The 25,658-nt window shown below is 30.9% G+C and overlaps 2 protein-coding genes across 6 annotated transcripts in view; one reads left to right on the top strand and one right to left on the bottom strand.

The window, feature by feature from the left end:
* LOC139510288 (centrosomal protein of 70 kDa-like) overlaps positions 1-10,933 on the bottom strand; it is a 31,799-nt gene extending 20,866 nt beyond the window's left edge. Inside the window, exons 1-7 of one of the 4 annotated variants that reach the window (XM_071296789.1) lie at positions 10,865-10,933; positions 7,849-7,899; positions 6,353-6,452; positions 5,225-5,351; positions 1,986-2,082; positions 1,148-1,321; positions 535-620 (exon numbers count right to left, since the gene is read on the bottom strand). In XM_071296789.1, coding sequence (XP_071152890.1) covers positions 535-620; positions 1,148-1,321; positions 1,986-2,082; positions 5,225-5,351; positions 6,353-6,452; positions 7,849-7,899; positions 10,865-10,900 — 671 coding nt within the window. In that variant the 5' untranslated portion in view covers positions 10,901-10,933. Of the gene's footprint in view, positions 1-534; positions 621-1,147; positions 1,322-1,985; positions 2,083-5,224; positions 5,352-6,352; positions 6,453-7,848; positions 7,900-10,586; positions 10,720-10,864 lie in introns of those variants that run through there. The other 3 variants (XM_071296791.1, XM_071296790.1, XM_071296792.1) reach the window with 3 other exon arrangements.
* A 127-nt stretch (positions 10,934-11,060) lies between these two features.
* LOC139510287 (fas apoptotic inhibitory molecule 1-like) lies at positions 11,061-25,038 on the top strand. 2 transcript variants are annotated; one of them, XM_071296788.1, is made up of 5 exons: positions 11,061-11,105; positions 18,721-18,881; positions 20,015-20,237; positions 22,710-22,759; positions 24,520-25,038. In XM_071296788.1, the coding sequence occupies exons 2-5, from the start codon at positions 18,762-18,764 to the stop codon at positions 24,667-24,669; spliced, it is 543 nt and encodes a 180-aa protein (XP_071152889.1). In that variant the 5' UTR covers positions 11,061-11,105; positions 18,721-18,761; the 3' UTR covers positions 24,670-25,038. The 2 variants fall into 2 exon arrangements, with proteins under 2 accessions (XP_071152889.1, XP_071152888.1); XM_071296787.1 differs by having other exon boundaries at positions 11,073-11,179.
* Positions 25,039-25,658: the final 620 nt, after the last annotated feature.

Here is a 25,658-nt window from a genome sequence, read left to right as displayed (position 1 = left end):
GCCTGTTAGCTGAAACATGTCAAATTCTGGGAACGTAATATTTATTTTTTTACTTTACAATAGCATTACAGGGAAATAGATATAAAAAATTTGGCAAAACTTTTAAAATTTGATAACAAATATGGGGATTTGTGTAGAAGTATGATCGCACTTTCAAAAATAAAATAAAAAGAACAAAATGTATCATTATTTGTTTTCATAGAATTCATTGTTTTCTTTTATATTTCATAATACTTCTCTTCTGGCTTATTCTAAAATCACAAATATGATGGAGAGAAAAAAACATGTAAAGAATATGAAAATAACAGAAAAAATCTTATACTTTGAAAATGGTATTTAAAATGTTTAATTTTGTTGTAAATTTGAAGTTCCAGTACCCCTTATTTTAGCAAACAATTAAATCAAAGAAGATTCTAAAATATTTTCAATCTGTGATATCATAAAACTGATCTAGCTTTTAAGAAAATACTAATAGCAAAATTAACAATCCAGACACTAATCAACAGCATTTCAATAAAATCACTCTGTTCTTACTTTTCATCCATGGTATTGTGAGCTCTTGCAGTTCTCTTTTTAAATTCTTGGAAAATTTGATTCTGTCTTTCAGTACGTTTTTCTTCCTGAAAACAAGATTTATTATTGAGTTGAATAATTCCATGAATACAAAGATAAATTCAAGTTATACATCGAGTACCTGTTTTGTAATCTGTAAACTTAGAATGCATCACTTGCTAGCATGCATGTAAAGTTTGAAAAAGATATGATTTTATTCATTGGAGAGGTATAATTTAAAAATATTAAAATTAAAAAATATTCACACAGATATATACTTTCTATCGACTGCAAAAAAATGTTTTTAGAAGCACTTGTGCATTTTGATCATTTAGTTAAAATAAAATAAACAACTTCCAAACTTATCTTGTTACAAACACAACCATAACAAAAATATTTTAAGATTTATTTTTGTTCAGTTATTTCCCATTGAACAGATATTTTTTGGTTATTATTTGCTTTAAATTGTTAAATTTTAAATTACATATTTGATAAACTGTCTGATATAATTTTAAATAATTGTACCAAAACAAAAAGTCTAGTATTTATACTGCAGTTGACTTATTATATCATTGTATATCAATTATGTTCTAACCTCACTGGCCATTTTGCCCAGTTTATGTTTTAATCTCTCAAGTTCTTTTTCCTGGTTGTCACATTTCTGTTGAAGAAATTTACATTTTTGATGCATTGATTTCTTGGTATTCTTCAATTTTTCTTCTTCCTCTTCAAAGATAGAAGACTTCATATCTTGGTCTTTTTCTAGTTCCTGTAAACAAACAAAATTGAACTAGATGTGTCCATTGTACAGGATGCCCCACTTGCACTATCATTTTCTATGTTCAGTGGACCGTGAAATGGGGACAAAAATCTAATTCAGCATTCAAATAAGAAAGATAATATCACAGCATAGGGAACATGTGTTGATTGGACTTAAACTTCATTAAAAACTACCTTGACCAAAAACTTTAACCTGAAGTGGGACAAACAGACAGACAGACAGGCAGACTCACAGACCAGAAAACATATTGCTACTCTACTATATTAGGTGGGGCATAAAAACATTAACTTATGATATTTACCATTTTTTACACCAAAGTGAATTGATATGTTTTCAAAATAAATACTAATTACTTGATTACTTTAGTACCAGATAGAATACATTACAGAAACAATGACTTTATCAGGTAACTCAAGCGATATTGATAATAGAGAAATTAAAATGATAGCAAATTTTTGTTTTCAAGTAAAGTGTCAATTCAATCTTACTCAATAATCATCCCAACTAAGATACAGACCAAACACCTTGATGTGGTGTTAAACAATTATCATCGCCATGATATTGCCTTTATGTGCTGATGCGGAGTAAAGCAATCACCAAACAACCAATTAACAATTATCAAAAGCAATCAAGAATGAAATTATGAACTTACCTCTACTCTATTTCTGGAACTTTCCAGTAAAACTTTTAATTCTTTCATACGACCATGGTATTTTTCCATCAAATCAGTTTGCTTTGTCAAATCCTCCCTTAAAATAAAATCATATTATTTCTTATCCCAGTAAAGTTGCATTCAAAAGCTTTAATACCACAATAGTAAAAAATAACCAGATGCTCCGCAGGGTGCAGCTTTATACGACAGCAGAGGTTGAACCCTGAACGGTTGGAGAAAGTATGGACACAACATTCAAGCTGGATTCAGCTCTAAATTTGGATTGTGATTAAATAGTTGACACAGCATAGGTTTCTGACACAGAATGAATGTGGTCTAATGAACTTAAAATACTTTTTTTTCCTTTGAGCAATTCACTATGCTGTTGAATATTAATCCTCTCAAAAAAATGTTTGAAGAAATTTTCTTTTTATTTATGAAATCTGAAATAAGAAAAATTTAACCCCCCCCCCCCCATTTTTTTTTTCACATCCCCCTTTCCCTTTTTCAAAACTGATCTAAATTCAAATTTCTAATGGAGTTTGCAACAATAACTACTCATTTAAATACATCATAAAATATTAAAATGTAACAAAAGGTGCTTTTTATCACTGAATGGTAAAGATTGTTTTAATTTATCAGTTGGTAGTAAAAGTGAATATACATTGTATATTGTATAAAACAATGATTTAAGTTGATTCAACTACTATTCTGGACAAAGAAAGATAACTCCAATCAATTGAAAATTTCTTGCTATTGCACAATATTGTGCAATTAGATATTTCTTGCTATTGCGCAATACTGTGCAATTGAAAATATTTGCTATTGCACAATACTGTGCAATTGAAGATTTCTTGCTATTGCGCAATACTGTGCAATTGAAAATTTCTTGCTATTGCACAATACTGTGCAATTGAAGGTTTCTTGCTATTGCTGAATACTGTGCAATTGAAAATTTCTTGCTATTGCACAATACTTCATATAATAATTTTGGATCCTGATTTGAACCAACTTGAAAACTGGGCCCATAATCAAAAATCTAAGTACATGTTTAGATTCAGCATATCAAAAAAGCTCAAGAATTCAATTTTTGTTAAAATCAAACTTAGTTTAATTTTGGACCCTTTGGACTTTAATGTAGACCAATTTGAAAACGGGACTAAAAATTAAGAATCTACATACACAGTAAGATTTGGCATATCAAAGAACCCCAATTATTCAATTTTTGATGAAATCAAACAAAGTTTAATTTGGACCCGATTTGGACCAACTTGAAAACTGGGCCAATAATCAAAAATCTAAGTACATTTTTAGATTCAGCATATCAAAGAACCCCAAGGATTCAATTTTTGTCAAAATCAAACTAAGTTTAATTTTGGACCCTTTGGACCTTAATGTAGACCAATTTGAAAACGGGACCAAAAATTAAAAATCTACATACACAGTTAGATTCGGCATATCAAAGAAACCCAATTATTCAATTTTTGATGAAATCAAACTAAGTTCAATTTTGGACCCTTTGGGCCCCTTTTTCCTAAACTGTTGGGACCAAAACTCCCAAAATCAAACCCAACCTTCCTTTAGTGGTCATAAACCTTGTGTTTAAATTTCATAGATTTCTATTTACTTAAACTAAAGTTATGGTGCGAAAACCAAGAATAATGCTTACTTGGGCCCCTTTTTGGCCCCTAATTCCTAAACTGTTCAGACCTCAACTCCCAAAATCAATACCAACCTTCCTTTTGTGGTCATAAACCTTGTGTTTAAATTTCATTGATTTCTATTTACTTAAACTAAAGTTATTGTGCAAAAACCAAGAATAATGCTTATTTGGGCCCTTTTTTGGCCCCTAATTCCTAAACTGTTAGAACCAAAACTCCCAAAATCAATCCCAACCTTCCTTTTGTGGTCATAAACCTTGTGTCAAAATTTCATAGATTTCTATACTTAAGTTATTGTGCGAAAACCAAGAAAATGCTTATTTGGGCCCTTTTTGGCCCCTAATTCCTAAAATGTTGGGATCAAAAACTCCCAAAATCAATCCCAACCTTCCTTTTGTGGTCATAAACCTTGTGTTAAAATTTCATAGATTTCTATTCACTTTTACTAAAGTTAGAGTGCGAAAACTAAAAGTATTCGGACGACGACGACGACGAAAAATTAAAATTTTTGCGGTCGTATAAAAAGCAATTAAGAAGCAATTTAAAAAAGCTACAAGTAAAAGATATACATGAAGATAGACTAATTGATTAATAGCCCTTTCCCAGCAAAATAAATAAACACAAAATATTTTCTGCTTTCAAGTTCTTCAATGCAAATCACATAATTATCTCTTCTGATTTTTTTTATACACTTGATTTAATAAAAAATATATTTCCAACCTACACTGACAGTGTTCTTAAAGTAAACTATTTTTTACTGATCTGAGTTTTGTTATTTCCCCTTGATAGTAATAATTATAAAACTGAATTTCGACACCACTTTTTGCAAAGTAAAACACAATTTTAGAGAAAGGAAAACTGTCTTGTGGAAAAGAAGATTTTTTTTTATGGTACAATCATACTTGATTTGTCTATTAGATATAATGAGTTATAATGGTAGATATCATGTGTGTTCTTCAGTATGTTTTTTGTCCTTTGGTCGGGTTGTTGTCTCTTTGACACATTCCCCATTTCCATTCTCAATTTTATCTTCAGTGATCAATGTTTTGACATATTTATACTAGATTGGGTTTAAAATCAAATCTTGTAGGAGATATTATGAGTGTTTTATAGTAATAAATTCTTTAACAACAATCTTACTTGATTTGGCTAGATATAATAAGATCTTGTAGGAGATATAATGTTTGTTATACAGTTACAAGTATATTTAATGACACAATAATACTTGATTTGGTTAGATATAATGAATTATGGTTGTAGATATTATTATCTGTATTTCTACAGCAGCTCTTATAAATAATAATATGTGCTAGTGCTGTAGATTCATTTATTTTCATGGGTACCAATTTTGTGGATTAAGGAAAACTTGCATTCCCATGGATATATGATTTCGTGGTTTTCAAAAAGTCTGCAGCTCTGCTTATCATAATATACAGCAAATATTCAATTTGTTGAACATTTAAAATCTTGGTTTCATTAAACCCACGAAAAATTGTTATCCAACGAATAATAATGAATCCACAGTATTATCTGTTAGTATTTATAAAGCAATAATTATTAGTTATGCCACAGTCATACTTGATTTGGTTATTAGATAAGATGAGATCTTGTAGGAGATTCTGCCTGTGATCACAGTCTACCATTAATGAGATGAAATTTTCCCTCACTGTCTGGCTCATAGGTAAGTCCATACATATTGTTCTACCTATAAAATGATTGTAACATATTATTTCATATCGGTTGAGAATAAGATTCTCTTATCGGATAAAAAGGGGTCACATGGCATTCATTATTCTTCAATAATAAATTCCATCGGTCATTAACAGAAAAAACGGACCAGAAAACCGGTCGTTAACGAACTTTTACATGATAATGACTGGTGGGGCCTGGTTTCCGTCTGATAATGACCGTTGGGGTGTGGTTTCCGTCTGATAATGACCGCTGGGGCGTGGCTTCTCTGTTTAGAGAGATTTACCTTTTATGAAACATGTTCCTGATTTTAATATTATATTTAAGTTGTTGAATTGTTTATTATATGTTTTTGTTAAATATAAAATTAAAGATAACTTGATTAAGTATTTATATACTGAAAAATTGCACTAAAATGAATGGCAGTATTACTACGACTGGTCTTCACTCTTTGTCATAGAAATCATACAACTACCCGAGTTCACTTTAGGCATTTTGAATTTACGAGAATTTTCCAAAACATGGTTTCTCAATGAAATAAACATAATAGTTCTTGAAAAACTGGTCATTATCGTGATACATGGACTGCCCGTAGGACAGTGGTATTGATTGCGACAGCGATAATGACCTCGCCTTTGGCTCAGTCATTATCACTATCTTAGTCAATACGACTGTCCTGTGGGCAGTCCATATATCACGATAATGACCAGTTTTTCAAGAACTATTATATGAATACAAACATGTACACAGTTGGGAAGAATACTCGCAAAGTTAATTACAGTATGAGTTAATTATTTTGCTCAAGAAAGGACACAACACTTATTTAATTTATGAATCAATGTTACATCAAGATGAAATATTTTCTTTACAGATGAAAATAAAAATTTCCTCATTGCAATTTAGGATGTGATTGTCTCCCTTTGATGAGATTAAAGCTGAGAAGCACCCTCCCTTTTTAAAAACCATCAATAATCTATGAATACCTGTATTAATAATAAACAAAGAATCTCATTTTACCTGATAACAGTGTAACATCAGAGGGATGGAGAATTTTAACTATAGGTAGTCCATGCTTTTTTAACTCTTTATTGATATCTTGCCATTCTTCTACTTCAACCTGGAAGAAAATACAATGTATGATCATATTTATAAACTGTTTTGCATAATTTGGTTTTCAATGAACTAAAATTAACCTTATTATTTTTGAAGAAGATATATTATTAATCAGTTTTGATGGATCTTGAATTCAAATGAGAAAAAGGGGGATATGAAGGATCTGTACTATAAATAAGTATATTGTTTTTAAAAAGAATGTGTTTGTACAATGGCACATCTTTGACCCACATTTGTGCATATGAAAATCTTTAGAGTGTAAAAAAAAGTCATAAAATCTTCTTTTTTATATAATAACACATTAATGGATAGCTTTAATACATTACTAATCACAATAATCAAATTACTGAATTACACATCAGGATGGCCAAATTATAGTGAAATTTTTGTGTATTACAGCTGTTTTCATCATACAGTTACCATTTATATGTCATTGCTAGTAAGACAGGACTTAAACCAAGAAACTTTGAACAAAATCTCCCTCAACATGAGGACCAAAAAAGGTAAATACCCATTATGATAAACATTATGAGAACTGACATTTAATAAATAAAGATTTTTTGGTACAAAGAACTGGGTTTTTTTGTAAGCCAAAAACTGTTCAGAAGGAAAGTATAAAAATATTTTCTGAAAGATTTACACTTTGAATTGTATTTTACTATGCAATAAATAAATTTTCTCTCCATGATGATTTTTGTTCTGCAGCTATCAAATATCAAAGGTGTAAATTATTGATTTTGTATTTACATGTATGTTGTGTCATAGATCAAATATTCATTCACTGAGTGTATGTTCAATTGTTTGTGTTAAAATGTCTTTTGATTGAGTTAACCATTTCAATTGATATTTCATAGTGTCTTTCTATGTTGTGATGTTACACTATTGTTTCAGGTAAGGATGAAGGTTGGTACCTATTAAAAGGTTTAAACCTGCTGCATTTGTTTGCACATGTCCGAAGTCAGGAACCTGATGTTTTGTGGTTGTTGTTTGTTAATGTGGTTCATAAGTATTTCTCATTTCTTGTTTTTTTTTATGTGTATAGATTAGAAGGTTGGTTTTCGAGTTTGAATGATTTTTCACTTGTCATTTTTGGAGGGAATGGGGCTCTTTAAAGCTTGCAATTCAGTGGGTCAAGGCCAAGGCTCCCTGTTGAAGACTGTACTTGACCTATAATGGTTAACTTTGACAAATTGTGACTTGGAAGGAGAGTTGAGTCATGAGCACTCATACCCCTTCTCTTATATCATGTATATCTATTAAACCAAAATCATTATGATCAGGTTATTACAATTACGAATAATGAACTTTTGTACATTTGCACCAGAAACACCCTGGCAGTATTAAACATATATTATTTTTTTCTAAGATATATATCAAAATTAATACAGAGGCAAATTTACCCGATAATTTGATGAAATCCTCATGTCATCATTTTCATAATTAACGTCACCCTGAAAATAATAAAGCATAACAGTTTTAATCACACACACAAATACCAAATAAGTTTTCAACTTTACAATATATAAAGATTAAATTTTGACAATAAAAGAGGTTTCTTATTAATCTATCTGATCTTTTGGCCTAATATATCTGATTTTTAGGCTGACAAATCCAAAGGAGCATGACCTAATGTCCATGTCAGACAGTATAAAAGCTGCTAATAGTTTTACTGTTGGACATGATATTAGGATTATTGTCTTCTTAGTTGATGATGGCAATCATTTTGTTAGACACATGTATATAAAAACTGCTACATTTTGATGCAAGGTTATCAAGACATAGCTACCAGAACTGAAACCTCCTCTTCAAACCCCTGGACATTTTCTCAAAAGGAATGTAATATTTGTACAGGAAACCTATAGACCACTTTCAAGTTCTTTGCATTTCCATAAAAAAACTTTGGTTTTAGTGAACATCATTCTGAATGAATTTCATGCGTTTTGGAGCATTATCACTTCCGTCCCATGTTAAGAGAGTGGGTGATAAGTACCTACAAAGCAAACATTATTTGTACTTTATCCTGCATAATGACATTTACTAAACCCTTGATGAACTTTTATAAAAGTTCAGGAATACAGGCACATGATTCCCTTTATTAGGTAAATGACATCATAAATGCATGCATATACATGTATAATTGAAACTTTTTTGGTGAAGGACATAACTTGAAACCTTGATGATGATGGAAACTAGCTTGAATGTTTCAAAACAACAAATAATTAAAAGCTGTATTGTAAGTTGTATGAGCTTCATGCTACCGACCTTATCAACATATTCATAATTTGAATGTGTTTTCCCAATTCATGTGATGATAATAGCATAGATAAACATTTCAAAATGAATGTAAACAGTCACTTTTACATACAGTATGTGTGTGCATTAACCCTCTTGCTGCCGAGTTTTTTTCTTGCTTTGTCGCGCCAAAAGCATCTTGAAGTTTCTTATGTGTGACGTTGCAAAACTTGTGCCTCTCTGTAGAACTGCGCTTTCCCGCCGTCCATGATTTTTCCTGCGTCAATGTAGCCGTAATTATGAAAACGATGTATAAGTAATTTTACAGATTAAATATGCTCCAAGATTGTCATAAACGATGTTTTTAATACAAGATTATTTAAAAATACAACTTTTAACCTTGTAATATATTTTTTTTTATCTTTCTTGTCTTAAAATAAAGTGAAAATAATATACCGATTGCTATACTAGCTTTAAAGGCGACTTTGTTTTATCTTTGTCAAGTGAAATGCATAAATGATTCTTAACCACTTATAAAATAGTAAAATATTTATTCTCGTTTTTTTATTAGATAATTGGTATAAATACTGTAAAAAAATCTCTCAAATCATATATAAACGGCAAAACAACGGCACTCAATGAAAATGAAAATATAAACAAAGCGTGTGCAAATTCATAAAAATAAATAAAATCTCCGAGCATCTGTTAATTGATAAATTGTTCTCATCGGATGTTGTCTAATGCTTAGTCCGTTGCTGTGTGTGTTACATTTTAATGTTGTGTCGTTGTTCTCCTCTAATATTTAATGCGTTTCCCTCAGTTTTAGTTTGTTACCCCGATTTTGTTTTTTGTCCATAGATTTATGAGTTTTGAACAGCAGTCCTACAAAGTAAAAGATCTGTGGTGAATGCCAGAAAAAAGAGGTTGCATCTGGGAATGGACATCTATGATATATATGATAGGAATGGAAATCATTGTGTCTACTTCTAATTTAACATCCCCATTTCGAATGAAAATAAACATTTTTAAGGCAGTGCTTCCTTGATGAAACAGGTTTAAAATGTATTGAAATATCGTATGGCAATACAAGTACATCGGTTAACATGTGTGTACTTTTACAAAAAAAATCCTATGTCAATCGTAGTATTTGAGCCCTAAATAAATTATCTAGTTCTTTTAAATAAAGCGTGTATGGAGTATTGTGAATGATTATTAATATTTAACGTCATCAAGTATAACAGTTATCTTTTTTATGATTTTTTATCAGGGATAAGATTTTTTCTTTATATGAGATATTCTGATTGATAGATGTACGAAAAAAAACGTAAATTTCTCGACAAAATGCAACATTTTACATGAAAATGACGAACTAGATAATTAGTTAACACGTTAAATAAGTTGGTATTATAGTACTAACAAGCTTATGATCCTGTATCATTTCTTGACATCCGTTTTAAGTATCCTTTTAAAGCATTTTATTCAGTTTGCTTCATTCCCGCCAAAATCGCCCTTTTGACGCCGTATTTTGACGTTGTCAGTGCCCCTGAGTATTGTGACGTTACAATGAACCTTTGACGTTCTACACAATCAACAAGATTTGTGTGTAGAAGCCATAAATGTCCCTTTGGCAGCAAGAGGGTTAATGCCACCTTTAATCATGAAAAATGCACTAAAAATCATTTCAATATCAAAATAAAATGTATATACCTGCAAGAATGACCGAATAAAGTCAAAACAACTTTTATTTATTGACTTAAAGAAGGACTACACAAATGACAAAGTGTATTTTCATTAGTAAGTGACCACCTACTGCACAGTATACTACAGTAGCATTGAGTTACATTAAATTTATAATTCTGTTGATTTTTTAGAATGTAAAAATGTGATTCAAATGTGAAATATTTACTCTGCGAGGCATAATGTCGATCAACGTTCAGGTACTTCTTAATAAAATAATTTCATAGCTGTATAATAAGTGTTATCGAAGTTACGGATAGGAAACATGTCCAAGCAAGTGCCTGAAGTGGGCCAAGAAATTCAAATTTTAGCGGGCACTGACATCAGATTATTTGTTAACTTATCAGAATATGTTACAATATCCATCTTTCTTAGATAAAACATGTTCAAAATCAGCATTTTATAGCTATATAAAAATTGATTTGTACAATAATTTCAATCAAATACCAATTTTTCAAAATATCTGTTTCCAAAAGCCGCCATTGTTGTTTACATATGCGACACTGTTTTGTTTACAAAAACTCAATAATTTAAGGAAGAAATTCCAATAAAAAAAAATATTTTCGAAAATAAAATTAACAGGTAAATTTTTCATACCATATTTTAAAAGTATAAACAGTGGGAAAATAGTTATTACTGGATCGAAATTCACTGCGGCTTTACGAAGTAACAAGTGCCCGGATTTTGTGTAAGTGTTGCCAGGCAGATCGTTTCATTCTTCTTCGCTAAAATCTGTGTTTTTATACCTTTATATGCTTTAAGGTAAAGTGAACTTTTAAACCTGCTAAACAGTAAAAGTATTTTAATTGTATGCAAAATGTAACCAGCTGGTAACCTCTGCAAAAGTTTTTAAATCCTCCTACCTTGTTGACAGGTTGTCCACACAGTCATAGGCAAATGTTTCTGAATTTTGTAACATATACATGTGTACATTTGTATCTATACCTTAATATAACACAAAGTACCCAATGCATTTGTGAGAAATAACGCTCAATCACGAACTTTTGTGATATATCAGTTCTGCGGTTGCAGTGTTCTCCTCTCCGGCCGTCATATCCTGCCGTACTCCGTAGTCTATAATCGGTATTCATGTCAGTTTGTTAGGACTTTGTAAATGTACTTTTTACATGAAGAATTTCTGCATTGACATCACTACGCTATTGCCAGTGTACAAAATTAGTGCAAAATGTCTTTAGTCTTTAGTGAGTGTCAACTTGACACTATAATCTCTCTGTATTAGATCGGTATCAGGTCCGTTCGCGCCCAAAACACTTTCGCATCCTACACGTTCGCACCTCGCATGTTCGCACCCAAGGTCCGTTCGCACTCTACACATTCGTGCCCAATTTTAATTCACATTCCAGTTGAATAATTGGAAAATTATGATTGTTGTTTAAAGTTGCTTTGGTGTAAATACTGAATGTATTTATAGCTTAATATGAGTAAAACTTTGAAGATTTTAAATGAAAAACACAAAAGATAATTGTTTTTAACAGCTTGGTCCCTTTGACCTGAAACAATAACACAATTAAATATAGCAATACACTATTATAACCAAAACATGATAACATTTATTCAACACAGAAGAAAAAAACGTAGTCAGAATCTCCTTTTATTTTAAAACAAGTCAATGAAACAAAAGTTATAGCAATACACTAACCAAAACATGATTAAGAGTTATTCAGCACAAAATAAAACGTTGACAGAATCCCACTTTATTTAGAAAGGATTATTAATTTTTTTAACAATACACTATCCAAAACATGATTAAGATTTGTTCAACACAAAAAAATGCTGTCTCACTTTATTTTGAGACGATGACAACAATTATACTTATTAGAATACACTTGACAAAAATTTGATTACAAAGTTATCAAACACAAAACCAATTAAAATTGGGGGCGAACATGTAGGGTGCGAACAGACTTTGGGTGCAAACATGTAGGGTGCGAAAGTGAAAGGGGGCGAACATGAGTGTGTGCGAACGGACCCGGATTCATTTAGATCACTCTGGTAATTTTATGTCGCTTTTGTATAAAACTCATTAGTACGTTTGTATTTATGATGTGGCACCGCAGAGAAAAATAAATAAAAAAATAAATAAAAAAATAAATCAATAAATAATTAACCCTTATAAAACCTTAACTATTTATTTTGTGAACCTTCCAGTATTTTTAATAAAAACCCCTAACAAATGTTGAATATCATCTATTATTTCTGTTGTTTCTAATAATACTTCTGATTCAAGTGTTAGTTTTGATGTTATGAAGTAAAGTGCAGAGCACAGTTTCTCTCTAGCCTCCTCATAATGTTCACAATACAGTAGATAAAGGTCAACTGTTTCTTTTTGTCCACAGCTGCATTTGTTGTTGAGTGCTGGGCATATCATTGATTTGTACGAGTTTAAATTACAATATCCTGTTCTTAAGCTAGTTGATATCCGATACATTTCAGTTGATGGTTTGTCTTTTAGAAGTGTATTTTTTACATTTTGTTGGGAGGAATAATATCTTTTTCCTTTACTACTGTTGTCCCATCGGTTTTGCCGTTTTAACATTACACTGTCTTTTGCTCCTTTTTGTATATATCTTGTTTTGTGACTATTGGAATGCTTTCTATTTTTTTCTGCCTCCTGTGTTGCCTATTTAGCTAGTTGGTCTGCTAGTTCAATACCTTGTATTTCAGCGCGTCCAGGGGTCCATTCAATGGAAACAATGATTCCTTCAGATTTAAGTGCCAAATACCAATTTTAATAACATGAATAGTTGCCGTAATTAACCGATTTCCAATTTAAAGTTAGAATTCCAATTGCTGATTGGCTGTCTGAGAAAATTTTGATGGATTCTGTGTTTTTTCTGTTGTTTTCTGGCTGTGTTAACTCCACATGTTCTGTGCTGCTTGGTATTAAAATAGCTTCCCCAGCCCACAACCTGGGTTTCCTCTGCAGGAGCCACCAGCGAAAGCTATTGTTGTATTTTTTTTTAGTTGATATATTTTTTCAAAATAATAGTCTTTCCCTGAAAAGCTTGTTCCTTTGATCTAGACTTTGAACTTCTGAGATTTTTCCAATACTCTGGTGGTGATTTTGAGGCTGCTAACCCTCGGAATTCCAATTCATACTATAAGGCCGTTAGATTTCTCGTTTGATTTACAGGGTTTAAGCTAGGATTTTGAGGGCTTTAGTCACTTTAGCGCGCTATGAAAATCAACCTTTTTTTTGTGTAACAGCAAGGGACCAAGGATTTATATTACTAGCTTCATCTTTGACTTTGTCAGATTTTAAAGGGCTTAGGCATGATTGGCAGTCTAACAGTATTATATGATTTGACTTTTGGCCCTTATTATGAAAGATTCTGACATGGGATGTGGAAACTTAGTTCACAATTTCTCTTCAGTTTGTTCCAGAGGACATTCCTGATCAACAAAAGTTAAGATTTATTTCTTTTTTAAACAAGGGTACACAGCAGAAATTAACTTGCAATGATAATATCACTGCATAATCATTATCCTTATAAAAAGTCTAAATCAATATTTGGAAATCTTTTCTATTAAGTTGGAACTGTATAAAATCCTTTTGGAACGAGTACAACGACTGAAAGGAGGTTGTAAATAAATCAAGAATAGATCACGTTTACTACTTTCGGTTTTAAAATGAAACGAAAACGGGAAGTGACACGTGGATGATAAAGTCCGGATTCATCAGGAATTTATCAGTTTTCGGTTGAATTTTTTTTAGTTAGAGCTATATATTTGTCTCTCTCGTTTAATTGATCTAAATGATTTCGTATTTTACATTTTTATTCAGAGTCTATAAATAGTCATAAGTACTTCCACGCATGCGTAGCACACAGTACAGGAAGCACCTGTTTAACTCGCGACGTTTTGAATACAGTTCTATATTTTAAATAGAAATTGTCGAAAGTTTTTGATGGCAATTTATATCAATTATGACGAAAATGCGTTCGAATGACGAATCTACGACAAATGATCTTCAAATTGTGATCGTTAGAGAAATATTGAAATTTCAAATGCGAACTGTCCGGGGGTAACCATTTCGATTAAATGACGAAACTATAATATACACCTGGTTGTTGAAATGTCAACTGACTGATTTTCCTGAGTAAATAATTATGATGGTCAACTATGAGGTTTATTAATAATAAACGGATTAGTGACCCATCTGATGGCGATAATCGGATTAGTTGTAATCACAACTTGTAACACCTGTTGAAAATGTTAATTACCTGAGGGTCATAAACTTGTCAAAAACATAGAAACAGGTAGATTTATAGTCCTTTATAGTATTTTAATGCGAAAATATTTTTTACACTTTCAAAATTTAAGTGACGAAATTGATTTGAAATACTTTCGTCAATGCGAAAACTCTTTCGTAAATTACGAAAGTGACGATCGCTAGCAAAATCACTGCCGTTTGAATTGTTTTACATTGTCATATCACGCCCTTTTATAACTGACTATGCAGTATGGGCTTTTCTCATTGTTGAAGGCCATACAGTGACCTATAGTTGTTAATGTCTGTGTCATTTTTGGTATCTTGTGTACAGTTGTCTCATTGGCAATCATACCACATCTTTTTTTTTATATCTATACCCTCAGAATCAATCTCTGTTGACCTCATCATGTCTTCAGACTGTAATACCATTCTTCCAATTGGTGAGATTATTTTTTCAGGTTCATTTATATTCTTTCAATATTCAAAAATTAGTTTAATAGGGATAGTGATTTTATATGATTTTATTTTTGCAATTTGCCTTAAACCGGTTTCTTTTCTTTTGAGGTCCAGTGGAAGAATTCCTGCTACTACTTCTTAAGTTTCTATACTAGCTGTTGTTGTGGTTCGTTTTTTATACCCCACACACGATAGTAGAGGGGCATTATGTTTTCTGGTCTGTGCGTCCGACCGTCTGTCCCGCTTCAGGTTAACGTTTTTGGTCAATGTAGTTTTTGATGAAGCTGAAGTCCAATCAACTTGAAATGGGCATTATGTTTTCTGGTCTGTTCATTTGTTTGTCTGTCTGTTCATCTGTCCGTGCATCCGTTCGCTTCAGGTTAAAGTTTTTGGTCAAGGTAGTTTTTGATGAAGTTGAAGTCCAATCAACTTGAAACTTAGTACACATGTTCCCAATGATATGATCTTTCTAATTTTAATGCCAAATTATAGTTTTGACCCCAATTTCATGGTCCACTGAACATAGAAAATGATAGTGCGAAGTTCAGGTTAAAGTTTTTGGTCAAGGTAGTTTTTGATGAAGTTAAAGTTACATCAACTTGAAATTTAGTACACATGTTCCCTAAGATGTGATCTTTCTAATTTTAATTTCAAATTAAAGTTTTGACCCAAATTTCACTGAACATAGAAAATGATAGTGCGAGTGGGGCATCCGTGTACACATTCTTGTTCTTGGATACTTTTTTGAGTGTTTCAGGATTAGCATTATAAGAGAAATCATCTGAATACAAATGCAAAACATTGTTATGCATGACTTTCCTTGATGCTTATAGTAAAAATACTTGTTTTATCATCGATCTACATCAAATTGTCTGCAAAATGATGTATCCATACTTATTTTTGTTGCTGGAATCTTTTGAAGCAGACCATCCAAGTTAGTCAAACGTTAAAAAAAAATCATCAGTGAAATGACGATTTTGATATCACAGTGATTGATAATATAAATTCTACAGAATTGACTAGGCCATCCCCTTCCCCGACGACATATTAGGACCCTACACTTTGTCTGTAACTTAATTCAACTCGTAAATTTAAAGTCAGAAGTAGAGAGACTAATCTTGAGTAGGAACATATATTTCAATACTAAAAAAGAATTATAACTGTTTGATATCTTTCTTACATTTGGGAGTGCTTCTACTTCTTTTGGGGAATCATTGTACACAGTAGCAGTGAATACAATCCATGACCACACCTTGTAGGTGAAGACAAAATATGTCTGAGTGAATTTAACAAAGTACACAATGCTTTTAATAAGTTCATTAGGTTGAAGTCTTTCTGTCTAGTATGATTTCATCATCAAACAACTGGAAACATTGCAAGTTAAGTGATTGTACAATAAATTAGATGAAATGACCGATTCTATTTGATTTATTTTATTTTTGTGATCATTAATGATTATTACTGGATGACCTTTAACAATGAATTGTGACATCCGTTGTGACTGTTGATAAGCTGGTTCATAAACTTGATCACCAATACAAGACTTACAAACATGCCAATATTGCTGAATCTATTGGTTGACTCCCTACAGGGGTTATTGTCCTAATACATGTACATGTAAAGGAATATTTTTGACTTCAATTAGATTTTTGCCTCTAGTCTTATCTTAAAAACTATGATAAATTGGTAGAAATTGTAAATGATTACAATTTTTGCCTTTTACATTATCTCAGGGAACTAAAAAATGATCAACAAAACATAATTTACAAATTGATGATATGAACAAAACCATTCGATGACACCTTAATGGAGATTTTTACTTTTATTAAGTTTTATGTCTAGAATTTCCAAACCTATATATAAAAGATAAAAACTGTAAACATTATAAATGATCAGCAATACATAAGGTATAAATTTGATAGAAGCCTCTTGTTTATAAATATATATGGGACTTTCACAAAACTAAAATTTGCATAAGGTTAGGTTGATTATACCTTAAGGTAAGAACAAATTCTGTAAAATTATGGCTGAGTGTGTGTAGAAGTACTGACTTCTGTTTGGGCAACTGTTAACAAACATTTTGCGTTAAGTCAGTTTTAGTTGACATGTACATTTAGACAATATACGTATAGTGTCTTGAAATATGAAATTTATTTGTATGAGGCTTAGAAACGGGAAAATGCGAGGTTCTACCGAGCATTTTCCCGTTTCGTGCCGAATACAAATAAATTTCATATTTCAAGACACTATACGTATATTGTTTTTATACTGAAATCGATAAAAAAATAAAAAAAATAATAAAAATATGAAACAAATATTATTAAAAAAAAGTGTTTGGAATTTCCCCCCTGGGGTACCATTTTGGGGTATTTCCCTATGAGCGTAGTCTAGGCGGTAAGCATTGACAATTTAAGGAATTAGAAAGGGAAAATGAATTTACTTAATAACATTTGATAAACATGGTATATAAATTACCAATTTGAAGACATAACAGGTTTAAATTCATAAAAGTTTGACCATTGTTACTACACGTTGTCATGGTTGTGATGTGACGTTGTAAGTAGGCGGGGCTTATAGGTGAGTTGAGGTCATTGACGTATAAAGCTAACGTTTATACGTATAGCTTTATCTGTATAGTAAAATAGCTGATTGCAGTATAAGTATGATTTATCTGATCTGGTCTGATATTTTTGCAATGACTTCATGCATATTTTTTCTACTTGTGAAAGTCATTTGTTGAAGCATCAATTGACTCAATTCTGGCTGGATTATATTATTATCAACATGATCAATGGTCTTTGACAATTTCTATCATTATAGACATGAAAAATTATTGCTAAGAGTGTTGGACGCCTTTCAGACTTCTGGATTCTATTGTGAGAGACTGAAAACTAGGTGTTATTAGATGAGTGATAATAACAAATCTAAACATGAGAACAGGTGTTTTCACAACTACAATTTATGCTCCTGAAGAGTACCCGGTATTTACCAGTAAGATTATTCACACTATTTGATAAATTCTATCAGTTTCCGTATTTACTCACGTGTTTCACTGTTTGTATTCGATTCTTGAACTTTATTGTCAATATATATATGGTACCATAAGTAAGTATATTATATTCTGTAGAATTTATATATATATCTTAAGTGATTATTTTATCATGTTTATGCAAAGCCATTCTTTAACAAAAGTGAGAATTATAATGTGTCAACATGATAAAACAAATATATGGTTGTACAAACAACTTTAATGTATTTGTGTTAATTAACACCTTGGTACTTTTTGAATTAAAATCTTTTATATTTAATGCATAAATGTAAGAGAAAAAGATATTTTACTACAAGATGATCATGTCTTGAACGAATATAACATGACAAAGATGATAACACGGGGAAACTATTTTTTAGGATAGGACATTTGCTCATATACATCGTATATCTTTATTTTGTAATTGCCAAAAACTGTTTTTATATGGAAAATTACCAATACATGTAAGGTCAAGTATATTCTAGATATAATGATTCATATAATCTTTCCTGATTGTAAAAATTCTCTCAAATTTTGAATTCTGAAAAATGTATAATAAAACTTTGCTTTATTTTTTATTTAAAGGTAAATTCCTCTAGAAATAGACATAACCGACGACAATAACAATGGCAGCATCAGGTGACCTTGTAGCAGCATGGGATGTTCCTTTGCCAGATGGAGTACATAAAGTAGAGTTTGAACATGGAACTACATCAGGGAAAAGGGTCATCACAGTTGATGGAAAGGTAATCTCACAAAAGAAGAGGGAAAAAAAGGAAAAAGAATATAAATAACTTTGGGACAATAATATCTAACTAATCAATACTGGGTACTTGAAACAGAAAGAATGAGCACAATGAATGAAACAACTTGTTGATGCTAAATAATTCTGGTGCAATATTTTGAAGGGGAGAAAATTGACTTGATGAATTGTTTTATTTATCATGTAACAACTAAGGTGGCTCGTGGGTACAAAAATTTCAGCAAAAAATTAAACTTTTTTTATTTTTTTATCAAAAATTTTATATACCACACTATTAGTTATTACTTTTTGATATGGTACAAAAATCAACCTAAAAAATTGATTCGGTTTGGCCCCAGATGACTTTTAAAATGTTCATATCATTGAAAAAGCTCCAAATTATCTCCCTTTGGTGCAAAAATGCCATTTTTTGGCATTAGATTTGAAATATCTTTTTTAAATCATCGGTGACCTATATTTTTTTTAATTGTTATCAAATAAGCTGTACATAAACTAAATAGTTGTAAATTTAAGCGATTTCTGTAATTAGGTTATTTTTTTATTTCGATATTACCTCTTTTTCTTCTATTAGTTCAACAGAAAAAAGGACATTAACACAAATTTATGCTTCTTCCAAAGGCAGATTGTAAGCTTAAATGAACGGTGACTCCATTTTTTTATTTCATTTTTCTTTTAAGTATATGATAAAGTTAATTTTTAAAAAAATATAGCGAAATCCTATATTAGAAAAAAAAAATAATTTATACCCAGGAGCCCCCTTAATTACTTGTTAATACAAATTTTCCCTAAGGCCTTATGAAACTTTACACAAAGATATAAATATTGAACTTCATATATGATAAAATAATATAATTGCATCGACTTTTAACAATTATCACTTGTTCATATTCCTTTAAGGTTTGGTATGTGCTCTTCTGCCAATCTGATGGTCAAGTCCTTTACAGATTATTTTTTATTGTTTGTTCTTCTGTTGTGCTGTAACACCAATGTCTCAGATTATGTGAAGGATTGAGCACTCATTAATATGTTTAACCAAGCCACATTCTTTGTATGCCAGTGTCTCAAGTCAGGAGCTTGTAATTCATAATTAATCATATGTATATTGTTTATTTTCAGGAAATTTATAGAGAAGACTGGATGTTCAAACTTGTTGGAAAAGAACACTTTCAAGTAGGAAATGCCAAATGTGTAATAAGTATAGACGCTGTTAGTGGATTTGCCTATGAATATCTGTTAGAAGTGAATGGAAAGCCACTGAAGAAGTTTAAAGAAAATCAATCAAAGATACAGAGAGCCTGGTGTTTAAAGATTGCTGGTCATAATTTTAGAGTTTGCTTAGGTTTGTCCTGATAAACAACATTTTTTAGAGAATTTAATGTTTTTTTCTATTGTTATCAATGTTTACAAATTTGATAATCAAAATATTATTCTCAATTTTTATGCATTGTGTGTTAAGTGCTCAAATGACAATTTTGTAATTTTTGTTTAAGTCTAAAATGTAAACATAAAAATTGCTGAATTTTCCATTTCCATTATTTTGCCCCATTTATGGGCATTATGTTTTCTGGTCTGTTCATCTATTCGTTTGTCTGTCCTGCTTCAGGTTAAAGTTTTTGGTCAAGGTAGATTTTGATGAAGTTCAAGTCCTATCAACTTGAAACTTAGAACACATGTTCCTTATGATGATCTTTCTAATTTTAATGCCAAATTAGAAATTTTCCCCCATTTTCACTGCCCATTGAACATAGAAAATGATAGTCCAGATGGGGCATCCATGTACTGGGGACCCATTCTTGTTTAACTTTAGTTTGCCTCATACGAATGTTATGAAACTTATACACAATGCTTATCACCACGCTTATCACCACAAAACACAGATCAAGTATGAATGTGGGGGATGTTACTTTTACCATTAAGTTATGCCTCTTTATAAATGTAAAAAATTCTAAATCTGTCGATTTTGTTCTCTAACTTAAGTTAACCACAACCAATAAAATTGAGGATGGAAATGGGGAATATGTCAAGGAGACAACAACCCGACCAAAGAGCAGATAACAACAGAAGTTCAGCAATGGGTCTTCAACGCAGCAAAAAACATTATAAGACTTATTCACTATGCTTATTTCTATAAAACACATACAAGTATCAAGTTGGAATTTGGGTGGCGTCACTTGTACCGTTCTCTTGCAGTGATATTGTTGTCTTTCTTCAAAACTACCTCTACCGTTTTTTATTGGGAAAAATGCATATTTTTTTAATGAAATTGGGAAATTTGTATATTTTATTCTAAACACATCTTCGATTTTTTGCTGACCTTTGCTGTCTTTTTTGTACTGTTTTTTTCATGTATATTTCGGTTGTCAGACATTTTAAACCTGAAAGGTACTTTTCGGAGAGGGGAAAGAAACAGAAGACATGATGGTACTTAATGCATTGAAACCCACATGTGTTACAAACACCATGATGATTCTGATCAGAAAACCGGATCTCAAAAGTGCTTTTTAATATCAAAATATTACCATGAACATTACTACCAATACCATCACTGTTTGGGGAAAATGTAAAACTTTTTGGAAGGAATTTTCTCTAGGGGAAAAAGCCGAATTTCGGCTGTAATTTGTGGCAAACAATATCACTGTCTTGTTATGTCCTTATATAACGTTATATGCAAGCTGGGACATTATTTGTGTCCCACAGACAAACTTTCCATTTATTTTATAGTTAAAAGAAATAGTACTTGCTGTTTTTTCTTAATTCAAATACTTTGATTTTTCTTGACAAGTACAAAACTGATTTATCATTATATCTTCATGAATCAGCAGAAAATTCAGTGATAAATGAATAACAAATAAAAAAAAAAGAGTAACCATTACTTTTAAAGTGTCTACTGTGGATTCATTTTTATTCGTGGTATACCAATTTTCGTGGGTTTCGTGGGTCACAGCGAACCACAAATTTAAGAATTCAACGAAGAATAATCCCGAGAAATGTGTAAGGAGTCGGATGTTTATTTCCGGTTATGTTATGCAGTTCTAGTATAGTGTTGACTAGCGATAAACATTGTAACATAACACGTGTTTTTTTATTGAAAGAAGATACAAATATTTTAAGTAAATCAATAATAAATATATTGAATATCAGTGATAATTTACTTTCTAAAATTGATTAACACTGTTCATGGAAAATAACTGCAAGTTGTTAATTACCGTGTCATAGTTTGGTTACTAGTGATTTAAAATCAATAGGATTAAGTACGGGGATATTGCACGTAGGTAATATTGTTTATGACAGGAACATTTATTTTCACACATACTTATATGACTGTTTATTATATCGTGATTAGGGAAATGAGCTTTCAATCATAAAGTTTTGAATGCCTTATAGAATTCCGACAAGAATTTATAAATTGTAAAACAAACAAATAATTAGTTGTCTCTGTCCATTATTGTAATAGCAGTTATCAATGAACACTTTAACCTAGAATGACCAAGTGAGGATTTTGACAATTCAAAACTTTTTCAATGAATTCCTTCTTTTTTGTTTGTTTCATTATTGACCAAACCAAGGAGGTTAGTATGATCTCCTAAATCAAAAAGAAATCCACGAATTACGTATCTGAATTTTTTTTTTTGTAATCAGCGATCCACAAATTTACGTATACCACGAAACGTCTTTTTTTCTCTATCCACGAAAATTGATACCCACGAAAATAAATGAATCCACAGTATTTAAGTTGGGAAAAATAGTATGCATTGTACTTGTTTCTGATAATGAACATGATTTTATTATTTGTATGAATTATATTTTTCAGAGAAAAATACCCTATATGTTTATGTGAATGGTGATAAAGTAGACACTTTTGTAAGTTTAAATATTTGCTTTAATTAAAGACATAACTTTTGGTAAATGATAATGTAATCATTGAATGCTTTTAAACATATAATTCAATTTAAAATATGAAATATACATATTTGCTTAAAGCATAAGACATTGATAAATGTTGATAAATTTGTAGTTGTATTTGACCCTATATTTCTTCTTTTATCTAGGAAGTTTTTATACAACCGCAAAAAATAAAAAATGGTATCATGTCTTCAGCGTCAGGGTTGTCCAAAGATGGATGGTTTCCGGATAATAACTTTAGTATAAGTCAATAGAAATCAATAAAATTTTAACACAAGGGTTTATTACCACTAAAGGAAGGTTGGGATTGATTTTGGGAGTTATAGTCCTAACAGTTTAGGAATTATGGGCAACAGCATAATGTATTAAACAAAAGCAAAAAATTGAGCCTATTACCAATTCTAAGTTCTTTGACTACAGTTGTTCTGTGTCCAAAACCTATAATGTGTCAAACATTTAATTACAATCCAAATTCAAACCTGTACAGGGGCTGCTCTGGCTCCCAAAAAGTTGGAGCCAGAAAAATCGCCGGTTGCTATATTTTGTCACCAGTTTTGAAAACTTGGAGCAAACTTTAGAACCAGCTAGTCTTTATTTCTTTACAAAAATTTAAACTATGATTTTTTATGCAATCAGCCTGCACTTTATATCATTTAACATGTAATAGTAAGTAAGTTATTGCATAGGGTTTATATACATACAACAAAACAACATGTGTACTTTATTTTCTTTTGTCAGTATTTCATATGTAGAAGAATATAAATTAGCTTATGGTCTGTATATGCTACAGAATAGAGAAAATGTCTTAAAATTAAAATGTAAAGAATAGGAAAAAATAAGTAATTGAAGGAAGAAAACAAAATAAGAGGCCAGCCTATATCCCAAAAGTTTTTTCCAAGAACCAGTAAAATTCTTTTAGGCTCCACCATATTTTTTTCTACTACATGCAGGTACATACTTATAAATAGTCTAAATGTTTTTATAAAGGCAATACTATATATTTGAAATACCTTACACATGTAGCTTGTTTCTGATTATGATTGAAATAATATAGGAATTATTAACCACATTGAGTGTTTCAGAATCAAAATCCATTTAACCATATTATGAAAAAAGGGTGAGCCTCTGCGGTCGTATCCAGCTGTGCTTGGCGAAGCAATTTATTATTTTCCTATAGCTTTGATATAAAGTTTCACAACTCAGCTTGACAGTGATTAAGTTTAACATCTGAGCACTTTTCATGTCTGTCAGACACCCACTTCCCGTTTTCTAATAGTTTGAATTATGAATGGGGTATGCTGAACACAACAATGTTTGCTATCTTGTTTTTCTTGAATTCAAGAAACATTGTTTAGATAAAAATGATTGGGCTTTTGGTTGTCAGAAATGGAGTAGCACATATTTATTTCCAAGAGGAGCAATGCAAAATTGTTTTACTCCTTACTGAGATGAGTCTGATAATTGATTTTTTTTAATTTTTGGCTATATTTAATTAGAAGATGCTAAATGAAGATGAGACACATTTATTAAAAAATAAAAATGATCAGAATGTTTTGTCAAGAGGAGCAATGCAAAATTGTTTTACTCCTTACTGAGATGAGTCTGATAATTGATTTTTTTTAATTTTTGGCTATATTTAATTAGAAGATGCTAAATGAAGATGAGACACATTTATTAAAAGTTCATAATTATCAGAATGTTTTGTTTTGTTTTTACAGGGAGAGTTTACAGATGAGGGAGCAGAGACTCATTTTGAAATAGGTGCTCATTCAGCTGTCATAAAGGGCTATACAACAGGAAAACGTAAAGATGGTGTTCAACATAAACTCTTTGTAGACGAAATTGAAATTCCAGAGGCAAAAGAATAATAATCTGATATAATAGCCTATTAAAACTTATAAAGATCTCAATTATAAAAACAATGTATAGCCCCCAATAATATGTTGAACTTCTATATATGACTGATTTAAAAGGGACCATCACAATCTAGGAAAAGGGGTGTTTATATGAAGTTCATATAGAGATCTACAGTCAAAATTTTACTGAACAATGTCTTTTATTGAACAAATAGTATTATTGCTAACTCTAGTCTTAAAATCTAGATACAATTTATACAGGGTTTAAAATGGGTAGGAAATTATATATTTTTTCTGACTCATGGATACATATGATAATCCATGCCTGAAATGATAATTTGAATTTGTGTAATGTCAATATTTGACATGGCTTTTTAAATATTTGATAAGAAAAAGAAAACAAAAATTTCAGTTCTATGTTTGCTATCAATTTTTTTTTTATATTTAGTGTAGCTTATATATAGGGGAGATACCTTTTGTTATAATGTGAATTTCTGTGATATTGTGTGAATGTTCTAAATGTTTACAAATGTGTTTATAATCACTTTTCTATTTGTTTCTGTGTCAAAATGTTTTATAATTGAAATTTGTATGTCTTCTCTTTCATGAGAAAATGATTATCTAAACCATTCCATGAAACAACAAAAACATTCTCAGTTCATGAACTTTTCCATGAAACAAAAAACACATTCCAAGTTGATGTTTCTTTGCATGAAAAAACAAAAACATTCTGAATTGATATAACTTTTCCATGAATTTAACAACAAAAATATTCCCAATTGATATAACGATTCCATTAAACAACAAAATATAACGGTATTGTATTTTAAGCTCCGACTGCATCAATTGGTGATTTGATGGTCACAAATTAAGTATACTGGTGATGCGTTAGCGGAGCCAGTAAACAGGTATTTTTGTGATGTTATCGAATCTAAATGAACATTACAAATGATGTTGTATTTGAATGCATACAAAATGCAGATGTACTTTAAATGTTATAT

This window comes from Mytilus edulis, chromosome 2, assembly GCF_963676685.1.
Source record: "Mytilus edulis chromosome 2, xbMytEdul2.2, whole genome shotgun sequence".
NCBI lineage: Eukaryota > Metazoa > Mollusca > Bivalvia > Mytilida > Mytilidae > Mytilus > Mytilus edulis.
The sequence above is the reverse complement of the archived record's forward strand: the minus strand, read 5'-3'. Positions and strand labels throughout refer to the sequence as shown.